The following is a 14355-nucleotide window of genomic DNA, read 5'->3' as shown; positions in this document are numbered from 1 at the left end:
ATTAATACAGTTTTTCTTGAGAGTTCAGACTATGGGTTTAAGCATTATCTGGATTACTTTTCATAACCTCTTATATTTTGTTTTATTATATAACCACATTTGTCTTCATAATCAAAAACAACAATGAAATTAACTCTTCAAAAATGACCAATAAATCTGTGTGCGACTAATTTACAAGGACAAATGCATCTGTGAATTGGTAATACAAAATACATTCAGGGACTACCCTCAATGTATCAAAAGAAAAATGTGAAGGGGAAGAAAGAGGAGGAATAAGGGGAAGAAAAGAAAAAAAGAAACAAACAAACAATAAAACTGTCATCTGAATTGTCAATAATTGTGGCTATTTTTAGAAAAGTTGCATTGTTTCATTAGCATAGTGAAAATGTACCTACATAAACACATGTATGTTCATGTCTATTCTAACCTAAAGCCCAAAGCATGCAGATTTGCTCAGGCAGCAGCCAGGGGGAGTTTATTTATTGAAAATTTACTATGTACCAGGCACCCTTCTGGAAAAACCTACAGTAGTGATCAAGGATGACAAAATTTCTGTCCCCCCTGGGTATGCTTTTTTGTAATGGGCAAAGACAGACTACAAACAAAATAAAGTTTTTTAGGACTTATTACAGGTTATGTGTACACTTTCTAGAATTGACAAAACATTTGTGGACTACCTTAAGCAGTAAGAATAAAATGATTGAGATTTATTTGTTGAACAGACTTGTCATTATCATAGAGATTGGAAATGAGCTAACATTTTGACAAAGATCATAGCTCACAGAGCATTAAGTAATATTAACTCTAAAGATTAGGTGGGTGTGAACAACTATAGAGTCTATTTAACATTTTAACACTAAGTTATTGGCTATTTCAATTCTTCCAGATTACAGCAATCAGGTATAATTTTTCTAATAAACATTTTATTAATACAATAAGTAATAAGATTCAGCTTTATGTATGTAAGTGGTTCTTTGATATTATGTTGGGTTTCTTAAGTTGGCCATTCACATCTTTTCAGGTTACTATGGAAACATTTTATGTACTTATACTCTAATGTGTGGTTTTAAATGGCTTTAAATAAATTCGCCCTAAAACAGATTAAAATTGCAAGCCTGAAACTTCCTAGAGGACAGGACTCATAAACAACAGTAAGCTACTAGTAATGAAAAATATTTTTAAAGTCAGGTGAATTATTCTTAAAGTAAGACACCTTAAGAAATCTAGCAGACTCCTCTAATAGCAAGTAAGTGTAAGAGGAGCAGATGATTAGAAAAATGTTTTAAAGAGTTATTTGTAAAATTTTTAGTATTAATGACTATAAATAAATAACAGATTGGAGTAGTCTCACCATTTATAAATATTTTGCAACTCCAAACTACTAGTCAGCACTGGGTGAAGGGAAACATCTCTTTATGCAAATTAGGGAATTCTAATTTTATAAACTTCCTCATCTCCCCACCAATGCTATCTGTGGCTGCAGATCCAGAATGACATCATTTCCATTATTAGAAACTATTTTTCTTAGTTTCTAACTGACTTATTGGGCATTTGTTTGTAAATGCCTTTGAAATACAGTATTTCAAAATGCATAGCCAGTCTCCATTCCTGTGTGTCACACAGTCATTCATAGTAAACATCTGGAACTGAAGCCATTCCTCAGGGTTCTGGATTTTTACAAAATCAACAGAGAAAATAAATGTCTTTAAGGTAAATATTTTTCTTTAAAACCAGCCTGGATTAATTTTAAATCACCCTTGAAAAATAAAATGAAGGAAATGTTGGCAATTACAGCTGAAACAGACCTGAGGTTTACAAGACCTGCTCTGCTCTCTGCCTCTCACTGCACCTGGGTGCAAAGGTAGGTTTGCTTCTACACTTTCACATTCCTAAGTCACCTGTCTGGTGTCCACTGACACAAGATGTCACCTGTGTGAGAAAGAAGCCATTGTACAACTTTCCCTTACCCTCAAACCCGGCCGGGGCATTTCTTCCACAGCATGCAAGAAGAGGTTTGGTTGCTCCCAGTGTGGAATCAGACTGGCTGGTTTAAACTGAGTCTAAAAATTAGTAGCTGTGTAACCTGGGACAAGTTACGTTACCTCTCTGTGTCCAGATCCTCACTCTCTTAAATGGGAAGATTAAATAAGCATGCATATATAAAATGCAGAAAAGAGTGCCTGGCCAGTGGTAATCACTCTATCATTGTCAGATATTATTATTGTTGTTATTAAGGGTTGAAGAAAATATATTTGAATTTTTCTCAGTGTAGAAGTTACTATGTAGAAGTACTATGTACAATGTAGAAGTTGCTATGAAGTTACTACCCTTTCTAAATGTATATAAAGATGGTAAAGTTATTAGTAATAATTCCATCTTTCTCAATTAAAACAGACTAGCTTATCATTCAAGATTTAAAAAACACAATATATTGAGGAATGCCTTTCTGTCTCTTCATATTTTAGGGCACCATCCTTTCATTTTCGCATTTTGCAGCTCAGATTTTTCATCAAACTCTCTTCATTTCACAATTAGCAGGGTGTGAGAACTATTATTTACCAGCTGAATAGCAGGAATTATTGGGTAGTGTTTCAGGCATATTTTGAATACATCGAAACAAAGTCACCAGACTCAATTCATCCCCAAAGACATGGACTTTTTTCCTCTGAATTAGATGTCCCATGGCATAGGTCTTATCAGTGTATAAAACCTGAGAAACAAACCAAAAAACTTTGTCAGAAATGAACACAAAATGGGAGGCTTCAGACAGTAACATCAGAATTAGGGTTTGAACCTACCTGACCATATATAAAAAAGTAACCAGTTTCTTTGACCAATATTTTATTCTCTTTTTCTTCTAGGGCACTTCCCCTTTTAAAGCTGAGAAGCCATGGAACAAATGTGTAAGATCCTGCAATGAAGAGAATCATTTATAAGGAAAGAAACCAAGAAAGGCAGTTTTCACCTCCACCTCCATTTAGTTGTTAAGCTACCTCTGAAATTTAGAAGATAATTCCATCCTAAAAAAAAAAAAAAAAAAAAAAAAGAAGAAGAAGACAAGTCACATTACTGCATTGGATTCTTTGCCATCACTTATATATTAACCTGGGTTAATATATCAGATACAAGAACCCAAGAGCTAACCCTTTATATGAATGTCTGGGTTTTCCCTTTATTGGTCTATGTTTCGGCTATTTCATAATAAAAGCTGGTCTGGATAAGAGAGTTTGAAGCAAAAAGTGGACAAAATTTCTCTGAATAACACACTAGTAGAGATTTTCCTTTGATTCTCAGAGAGGAAAGAGTATGTGAAGAGTTTGGCAAAAGGTTTCCGGAGGAAGAAATCTCTCCATTCCTTGGCCCAAATGTGGCAACAGAAGGGAGCCTATGGGAGAAAGAAGAAAGTGACTAAGACACAATCTTTACTAAGAACAGTCAAGGAACTTTGTAACAATGATCTATCATATTTGAGTTTCAATGGCTTCTCCTCAGTTCACTGATAATTCTCCTCCATTACCCATCAAAAATCACTTGGGGAGTGACAAGGAGGCCACTGTGCTCAAGGGTGAGATGAAAGAGACAGAGAGAAGACAGTAGCCATCAGTGAATAGGCACATGGGCGACTACATTGCTGAGCCAGAATCTGTAAGTGCGTTCGGACACCAAAACCCATTAAGAGAGCAGAGACACTCCTTTCCTGTGAATTCATACTTTACATTCCCTGGATTTCTCATGGGTGTGTCATGTGACTATCTGAGTAAAGGGTGAGCCCTAAGGCTAGAGGTTAGGAAATTTGGGGAGTGTAAATTAAGTGATGTAAAATGAATAAAAAGAAGATTAGGGGGACTGTAATATAAGGATAAAATAGTAAAACAGAGCTGTGGAAGTTAGTCTAGAATCATACTTTAAATGTCGCTGTATAATTGGTAATGGTGGACCATACCTGTGTCCAAATTTCATCCTGATCACAGCAAAAATGAAAACAAAATTGATAATAAAATTCAGAGTCCACAACAGACAACAGGCTAGAAGCCAAAGAAGATAACAATTTTTCTAGAATTGAAATTAAAGAGCATTTTTTTCCTGTGGGTTTTCATGAGGGGCACAGGATGATGTGGTAGTTAACAAGGTGCTCACATTCCGTACATACAACTGTCAAGTGTACGTGCCTTCTTCACATAGTTTCCAAGGCAAACCAAGTATATTTAAACTTTTTCCAAATAAAATTCTTTTTTGATCTTACGTTTTAACCGACAGATAAAATTGTACATATTTGTCATGTACAACATGATGTCTTGAAATATGTAGGCATTGTGCAATGACTGAGTCAAGCAAATTAAAATATACGTTACCTCGTATAGTTGTCATTTTTGTGGTGAGAGCACAATATCTACTCATTTAGCATTTTTCAAGAATACATTTCATTAACTGTAGTCACCATGTTGTACAAGAGATCTCTTGAACGTATTCCTCCAGTCTATCTGAAATTTTGTGACCTTTGACCAACATCTTTTCACCCCCACCCCACCACCAAGCCACTAGTCAACACCATTCTACCCTCTACTTCTTTGAATTTGACTTTTTTTAGATTCCACATATACATCAGATCATGTAGTATTTGTCTTTCTGTGCTTATTTCACTTGTTCTAATGTCCTTCAAGTTCATCTATGTTACTGAAAACAACAAGGTTTCCTTCTTTTTATGCCGATATATTCCACTGTGTATATATCGCACATTTTCCTCATCCGTTCATCTGCAGATGGATACTTAGGTTGATTTAGTATCTTGGCTATTGTGAATAATTCTGCCATAAACATTGAAGTACAGATATCTCATCTATGGTCACACCACTCTGAATGCACTGTATCTTGTCTGACCTCAGGAGCTAAGCAGGGTGGGGCATGGTTAGTCCTTGGATGAGAGATATCTCTTTGACACACTGATTTCATTTTCTTTGGATATATACTTGGTAGTGGGATTGATGGATCGTATGGTATTTCATTTTTAATTTTTAAAGAAACTTTTATACTATTTTCCATAATGGTTATACTAATTTATATTCCCAGTCCAAATAAGATTCTTGAGGGAAGAATGTAAAATCAGAACCACATATTTCTGATTGTTTCTAAGGAGTAAGAATTCTAGGTGACAACAAAACAAACTACATTGTAAATTCAAGTTGAAATAAATAACATTTCCTTAGTCAGACCTTTGAGTTCCTATTACCACAGACAGAGGGAGGAAAGATGTCAGGGAGAGTGGGGAGGAAGGATGGAGGATCTATGAGTGGATCAAGAAACTTCCCAGGTCTTCTTCAGCACATGCTTTTGTCGACCTGTGCTTCTTGCTCACTCCCAGGAGCCACGTCCATCACTGTTTCTCACCAAGGGTGAATGTGCCCTGATATGGGCAGGTCTTATCATCTTAAGTGGCTTTTCCCAAAGAAGGGAACATTCTCCTTAAAAGAAAAGCCCTCTTGTATAGTAATAGTTAACACAAGATCACCTCAATGACAAATTACAAATGCAAAATCATCATCGCCTCTTTTATGATATAATTTCAGTGAAAAGATTATCATAAAATAGTTTTTAATTTTGTTTAAATGACATAATGTATGCCAAGCACTTTTTGGAGTGCTGAAAAATGAGGAAGAGTTAATACAGTTACTGTCGATATTGTAAAACACAAACTGATGACTTCACCAAGGCAGTTGCTTTCATAGCTTAATGATATTCATTTGATGCTTGGAGTGAAGAGAGATGTTAAAAAAAAATACACTTGATAGATACTAAATTTTCTGAGCTAAAGGGCCATTTGTGTTTGGTTCCATCATTTTCCCAGGGCTTAACATCATGACTGACCCACTGTAGACATGCAGCAAATATTTATTAATTAATTCAAATTTAAACATAATATAATTCAAAATAGCAATGTACTATAAAAATTAATCGCAGGTATTCAATTGGTTTTTTTAAAGCACTTTACTACCAAGTTACTGCACTTCTTGTAATGAAATGCCCTCCATCATAGAGCTAGTATATTCTCTTAAATTGAAGTAAAATACAAATTTCTAAAATCACTTGTTTACATCTGGCTAGAGATATTTGTTTACTAAAATTTTCATAATAATTTAGATTGATTTCTTAGATTTTTTACATTCAATTAATATCTATATAATTAAAGACCCACTTCTTAGTAAATGTCACTGGTGTATTGTCAGCATAGAAAATAAAACAAGTACATAGTAGGTCTCTATTCTTAATGTCTCTTAATATTTTATTTAGGCATTTTATCATCTCTTCTGGCAATAATCTTATTAAAGTGATAGAGAACATGTTTACTTATTTTTATTTTTATTTATTGTCTTTATTCCTCCCACATCCACACACACACATATGCACACCCACATACTTACCTGGGCTCTCTGCAAACAGGAGATAAAGACTAAGGTTAACTGCAGACAGCCTAGTGAAGGGTTGAAGAAATACCCCGGTTCAGAGGCTGTTTGTAAACACCACGAGAGATTTTTATTTTTGTTTTTCGACTTCTAATGTTTAACAAAATCTCTGTCAGGATGAGGATTAGCAATAAAATAATCTCTATCAGGCCAAGAAAACAGATAATAGAAGAAAGACTCCTATGTCCACACGGGACAAGGAATAGAGTCTAGGCAAAAAAAAAAAAAAAAAAAAAAAAGTACTTTGGAAAAATTACTGAACAAGAGAACAACTGCAGTCCACATCAATTAACAACAGAAAACCCTGAGGATGGGAGTAATTTTGAGTTCCAGATTTGCTACATTGTAACATCCAAACTGTCCAATTTTCAAGAAGAAACTTCAAAGCATACAAAGAAAGAAAATTATGAACTACTCAGTGGACCAAAAGAATAGTCATTATTACAAGATTAATACTCAATAGGGAATCACTTTTCTACCAGTGATCTAACACTTTTCTACCAGTAATAAACAAGTGGAATTTGAAATTAAAAATACAATGGCATTTAGATGATTACCTCAAAAAATGAAATACTTAGGAATAATCCAACAAAATATGTAAAAGATTTAAATAACTAAATAAATGGAGAGATACTCCATGTTCATAAATAGGAAGACTTAATATTGTCAAGATGTCATCAGTTCTTCCTGTAGATTCAATGCAATGGTGGTTGGTTTTTTTTTTTTTTTTTTTTTTCCGAGTCTTGCTCTGTCATCCACGCTGGAGACAGGGGCACGATCTTGGCTTACTGCACCTTCTGCCTCCTGGGTTCAAGTGATTCTCCTGCCTCAGCCTCCGGAGTAGCTGAGACTACAGGCATGCACCACCATGCCCGGCTGGCTAATTTTTGTATTTTTAGTAGAGAGGAGGTTTCACCACATTGGCCAGGCTGGTCTCAAACTCCTGACCTCATGATCCCGCCTTGGCCTCCCAAAGTGCTGGGATTACAGGCATGAGCCACTGTGTCCGGGCGACTCAATGCAATCTTAATCAAAATCAAAGCAAGTTGAATATCAACAAACTGAGTCTAAAGAATATATGGAGAAGCAAAAGATAGAAATGCCAACATAATATTAAAAGATAAGAACAAAGTGAGAGAACTAACACTACTCTACTTCAAGACTTACTATAAACCTACAGTAATCGAGACAATGTGGTATTATTGAAAGAAGAGAAAAACAGATTATCGAAACAATATAAAGAGCCTAAAACTAGACTCACATATAATCAACAGATCATTGACAAAGGGCAAAGGCAATATGATAAAGAGAAGATAGTTTTTTTAAAAAAAATAGCACCAGCACAACTGAACATCCACATGTTAAAAATAAATAAATAAATTGAAACACACACATTGATTTTAATAAGATTTGGAATCTTTTTGCCTTTACCCTCCTTGAAGTTTACTGAACTTTTTAGATGTGTAAATTTATGACTTTCTTCAATATTGGAAAGAGTTTGGCCATTATTTCTCCAAATATTCTTTTTTCAAATTTTATCTCTCTTCTCCTTCTGTGACTCTCATAATGCTTATGTTTAATATATCCTGGGGGGTCTCTTATAATCTGTTCACTTTTCTTTATTCTTTTTTAACTTCATTTTTAGAGCCATTTTAAATTCACAGTAAAACTGAGAGGAAGGTACAGTGATATCTCATAGACCTCACACTCCCTACAGATGCATATCCTCCTCCATTGTCAAAATCCCCCACCAGAGTGGTACATTTGTTACAGTTGATAAACCTACACTGATATATCATGGAGGAAACTTAAATTTCTATTACTAAAAAAAAAAAAAAAAGAAGAAGTGAAAATAAAAATGTTACATACTGTGCAATTCCAACTACATGGCACTCTGGAAAAGTTAAAAGTATAGAGACATTTTAAAAATGCCACTTCCAGGGGATAAGCAGCGGAAAGGGAAAGGTAGTTGGAGTGAAGCACAGAGAATTTTCAGGACAGTGAAAATACTCTAATAATACAATGGTGAATACATACCATTATACATTTGTGCTAATCTATAGAAAGTACAACACTAAGGTGAACCCTAATGTAAACCCTGGACTCTGGATGATAATGATATATTAGTGTAGGTTTATCAGTTGCAACAAATGTATCACTGTGGTGGGGGATTTGATAATGGGGGAGGATATGCACCAGTAGGGAATATGAGGTTGATGAGATATCTCTCTACCTTCCTCTCAATTTTTCTGTGAATCTAAAATGGCTCTAAAGATAAAGTTAAAATAGAAAAGAATAAAGAAAGGTGAACAGATTATAAGAGACCCCCAGGATACATTAAGCAGATGAATATATGCATTACGAGAGTTACAGAAGGAGAAGAGAGAGAAAATACGAAAAAGGAATATTTGCAGAAATAATGGCCAAACTCTTTCCAATGTTGAAGAAAGTCATAAATGTACACATCTAAAAAAATTTAGTGAACTCCAAGAAGGGTAAACACAAAAGATTCCTACCAAGACTTATTAAAATCAAGCTATTAAAAGATAATGACAAGGAGGAGATCTTGAAAGCAGAGAGGCAATTCATCAAATATAAAATATGCTCAATAAGATTAAAAGCTGATTTGTCATCAAAAACCATGGAGGCCAGAAGGCAGGGGAATTACATATTTAAAGTACTGAATGAAAAACACTGTCTACCCTGTATTCCATATGTGGGAAAATATCCTTAAAATGTGAAGAAAAATTAAGTTATTCTCAAATAAAGAAAAACTGAGGGAGTTCATTGGTAGCAGACTTACCCTGTGAGAAACGCTAAAGTAGATAGAAATTTTAAAAAAACAAAAACAAAAAACACTAAGTGAGAACTGAAAGATAGATGAAGAAATAAAGAATAGAAGTAAAGGTACATACGTAGGTAAATATAAAAGCCATTGTAAGTGTATTTTTAGTTTTTAACTTCTCTTTTGTTTCCTATACTATTTAAAAGACAAATACATAAAATGATAATTATTAATTTATGTTAAGGGCTTACAGTGTTTAAGGGTATATTTTGTGACAATAACAACATAAGAGAGAAGCTAAGTTGTTATCAATTCAAACCACAGTGTTATAAATTTAGGATGTTTATTGTAATCACCAGAATAAGAACCATGATAATAACTTCTTAAGATGCACAAAAAGAAATTAAGAGAAAAACAAAATGGTGTACTTATAAAGGTATATTAAAAACAAAATAAAGAAGAAATAAAGGAATTGAGGAACAAAACTTATAAAAAAACAAACAGCAACATAGTAGTTCTTTCCTTATCGGTAATCACTTTAAATATAAATGAACTGAATTTAAATTTGGCAATTAAAATACAGAGATTGGCAAAATTAATTTTTAAAAGCCCAAACTCATGATCTAATTATATTCTGCCTACTAGAGACTCACTTCAGATTCAAAAACACAAACAGGTTTTTGTGTTTCAAGGTTTCAAGATCAAAGGATGACAAATATGCCTCCTTGCAAATAGCAGCCAAAGGGAACAGGGATGGCTAATACTGATATCAGAATAAATACATGTTAAGCCAAAAATTTTTATGAGACAAAGAGAGTATTAAATATTGATAATAGAGTTAATTTATCAAGAATACCTAATAATTATAAACATCACTCAACAGAACCTCAAGATATAAGCAGATATTGGCTGAACTGAAAGGAGAAATAGACATTTCTACAGTAACAGCTGAAGATTTCAGTATCTCACCTGAAGTAATAGCTAGACCATCTAGGGAAGAGATCAATAAGGCAACAGTGAACTTCAACAACATTGTAAACTAACTGAACCTAACAGACATATAGAAAACACTCCACCCAAAATCAGCAGAATACATATTCTCAAGTGCACATGAACATTCACCAAGATAGACCACGCCGTGCAACAGAATAATTCTCATTAGATTTTAAAATATTTAAATTCTACAAATTTAAATTTTAAAGTATTTAAATTCTACAAAAGCATATCTTTTATTTTAAAAAGATATGCTTTTCATCCTTTGACCTTGAAACCTGTTTATGTTTTTCCGTCTGAAATGAATCTCTGGTAAGCATTCATTCTAGCTACCTTCAATAACATAAGGAAAATTGGAAAACTCACAAATAAGTGAAAATTGAACAAATTCTTAAACAACAAATTGATCTATGAATAAATCCTAGAAGAAAATAGAAAATACTTTGAGATGATTGAAAATAAAAACACAACATAGCAATATTCATAGGAAGCAGTGAAAGTAGCACTCAGAAAGAAACGTACAACTGTAAATGCCTATGTCAAAAAATATCTCAAGTCAATATTCTAAGTTCAGCTTAAGGAAATAGAAATAGAAGAGGAAACTAAACCCAAAATTGACAGAATGAAGAAAATAATAAAGATCAGATAATATAATAAAGAAGGTAATAATAAAGAAGGTAGATGGAATAAACAATGGAAAAAGGGCTGGGTGCGGTGGCTCACACCTGTAATCCCAGCACTTTGAGAGGCCAACGCGGGTGAATTATTTGAGGTAAGGAGTTGGAGACTAGCCTGACCAACATGGTGAAACCCTGTCTCTACTATAAATATATATAAAAAAAAATTAGCTAGGTGTGGTGGCACACGCCTGTAGTCCCAGCTACTTGGGAGTCTGAGGCAGGAGAATCACTTGAACCTGGGAGGCGAAAGTTGCAGTGAGCCGAGATCGCACCATTGCACTCCAACCTGGGTGACAGATACTCCATCTCAAAAAAAAAAAAAAAAAAAAAAGAACAGGACTGGAAACAGTAACACTGAACATTGGTTTTTTGAAAAATACGAACAAAGATGACAATCATTTAGCTACATTGACCAATAAAAAAGACTCCAATTAATAAAATCACTAAAGAAATGGAGGCATTGTTAATGGCCTATTAGAAATAAAATGTTTATACCTTTTTATTATTTATAATAATTGTACTCCAACAAATTAGATAATGTAGATGAAAGGGACAAATTCCTGGAAACACACAAACTACCAAAATTGACTCAAAAAATAAATTTAAAAATCTAAACAGACCTATAACCAGTATAGAGTTTAAATTAATCCAAGTCTTCCCTCAAAATTCATAACTAGATGACTTTATTGGTGAATTTTACTAGACATTTAAAGAAAAATTAACATCAATCTTCTCAAACTCTTCCACAAAACAATAAAAGAGAAGGGAACAATTCCTAACTTGTTCTGTACATCTAGAATTACACTGATACCAATGCCAGACAAAGACACCACAAAAAACTACAGGCCACAATCAATCATGAATATAAATGTAATAATCCTCAAGACTACCCTAACATCAGAAACAAGACTATGCCTGCATTTACCACTGCTATTCAACATATACCGGAAATTTTAAAAAAATCCAAATGCAAGGAGAATAGTAAAACGATCTTTATTTGCAAATATCATAATCCTATACGTAGAAAATTTTCAGCCAGGCGTGGTGGCTCACACCTGTAATATCAACACTTACTGGTATTACTTATTGGTAACACTTATTGGGAGGCTGAGGCAGGCAGATCTCTTGAGGTCAGAAGTTTGAGATCTGCCTAGCCAAACATGGTGAAACCCTGCTTCTACTGAAAATACAAAAATTAGCCAGGTGTGGTGGCACGCACCTGTAATCCCAGCTACTTGGGAGGCTGAGGTACAAGAATCACTTGAACCCTGGAGGCAGAGGTTGCTGTGAGCCCAGATCATGCCATTGCACTCCAGCCTAGGCAACAGAGCGAAACTCCATGTCAAAAAAAAAAAAAAAAAATCCATGAATTTACAAAAAAATCTACTAAAACTAATCAATGAATTCAGTTAAGTTGCAGGGTACAAGATCAACACTTAAAAATCTGTTGTGTTTCAATAACCAGGAATGAATAATCTAAAAATGAAATTTTAAAAAAGAATCCCATTTACAGTAGCATCTGTTATGGACTGAATATTTCTGTCACCCAAAATTGATATGTTGAAATTTTAACTTCCAATGTGATGGTATTAGGGGATGGTGCCTTTGGGAAATAATCAGGTCATGGTGGCACAGTCTTTATGATGGGTTAGTGTACTTACACGAAAAGACATAAGAACTTGCTTTTGTCTCTGTTCTCAGCCATGTGAAAACACAAGGAAAAGACCACCATTCACAAACCAAATCTGTTGGCACCTTAATCTTGAATTTTCCAGCCTCCAGAAGTGTGAGAAATACATTACTATTGTTTAAGCCATTCAGTCTACTGGAATTTGTTATAGCAAACTGAACTGACTAAACAGCATTCAAAAGAACATAACACCTAAGAGTAAATTTACCCAAGGACATAAAACACTTTAACACTAAACACTACAAAAGATTGCTATAAGAAATGATAGGACATATAAATAAAAGAGAAGATATCTTGTGTTCATGGATTGATAGATTTAGTTTTGTTAAGATGGCAGTAATACCCAATATTATGTACAGATTCAGTCTAATCCATATACAAATTTCAGTGACCTTTTATTTTCCAAAATGAAAAAGCCAGCCTTACAATTCATTTGTTATCACAAAAGAGTATCAAATAGCCAAAACAATCTTAAAAATAAATAACAAAATTGAAAGATTCACTATTCTAAATTTCAAAGTTTACTATAACTTTAACAGTAATCCAAATAGTATGGTGGTCCAGCATAAGGCAAAGCATATAAACAAACAAAATAAAATTGAGAGTACAGAAATAAACCCATGCATCTATGTCCAACTGATTTTTAACAAGCGTGCCAAGACCATTCAATGTGGAAGAAATCATCTTCTTCAACAAATGATGTTGGGACAACTAGATATCCTCATGCTAAAAGATGATTTTGGACCTCTGCTTCACACCATATACAAAAATGAATTAAAATAGATCAATTGCCTAAAGATAAGACATAAAGCTACAAGACTCTTAGAAGAAAACATATGGGTGAATCATGATGTTGAATTTGGCATGAGTTCTTCAATGATGACACTAAAATCACAAGAAAGAAAAAAATGATAAGTTTTACTTCATTTATCTAATGCACAATACTCTTGTGCCTCAAATGACATTCTTGAGAAAGTAAAAGACAATCCACAAAATAGGAGACAATACTTGCAAATCAGATACTTGATAAGGGTCTTGTATCCATAATATATAAGGAAGTTTTACAACTCAACAACAAAAAGACAAACAACTCAATTAAAAAATGGACAAGGTACTTGGATAGATATTTTTCCAAAGAAGATATACAAAAACCAAAAAGTACATGAAAAGATGCTCAACATCATCGGTCATAAGGAAAATGCAAATAAATACCAAAATGAGATATGGCTTCACACCCACTAGGAAGGCAATAATAATAAAAACATTGAAAATAAGATGTGTTGGTGAGGATGTGAAAAAATTAGAACACTTGTACATTGCTGGGGGAATGCAAAATTGTGCAGCACTGTAGAGAACAGGCTGACATTTTCTCAGCAATTCTACTCATCGATGTATGCTCCAAATAAATGAAAAGAGGCACTCAGGAAGTACTTTATGCAAATGTTCACAGGATCACTACTCACAATAGCCAAAAGGGGGTAACAAACCAAATGCCCATTCATAAAATTATGGCTTACATGTAATAGAAAAATATACATTCATACAGAGGAATGAAGTAGGAATACATGCTAGAATGTGGGTGAACCTCAAAACATTATGCTAAGTGAAAGAAGACAGGAATTAAAAGTCACGTATTGTATGATTGCATTTATATAAACCATCTGAAATAGGTGAATCCACAGAGACGGAAAGCAGATTGCTGGTTACAGGGGCGTGGGGAGACAGAGAAATGGTGATTGACTGCTTAAT

The 14355-nt window shown here is 34.0% G+C and overlaps 1 protein-coding gene across 2 annotated transcripts in view; it reads right to left on the bottom strand.

Moving 5' to 3' along the window:
• The window catches only part of TNFSF13B (TNF superfamily member 13b), a 37905-nt gene that overhangs the window by 2142 nt on the left and 21408 nt on the right, over positions 1-14355 (bottom strand). For both annotated transcript variants that reach the window (XM_025364424.1, XM_025364425.1), the window contains 2 exons: positions 2799-2911; positions 2560-2710 (listed from right to left, as the gene is read on the bottom strand). In XM_025364424.1, coding sequence (XP_025220209.1) covers positions 2560-2710; positions 2799-2911 — 264 coding nt within the window. The remainder of the gene's footprint in view (positions 1-2559; positions 2711-2798; positions 2912-14355) is intronic.

Source organism: Theropithecus gelada, chromosome 17, assembly GCF_003255815.1.
Source record: "Theropithecus gelada isolate Dixy chromosome 17, Tgel_1.0, whole genome shotgun sequence".
In the NCBI taxonomy this organism is placed as follows: domain Eukaryota; kingdom Metazoa; phylum Chordata; class Mammalia; order Primates; family Cercopithecidae; genus Theropithecus; species Theropithecus gelada.
The sequence above is the reverse complement of the archived record's forward strand: the minus strand, read 5'-3'. Positions and strand labels throughout refer to the sequence as shown.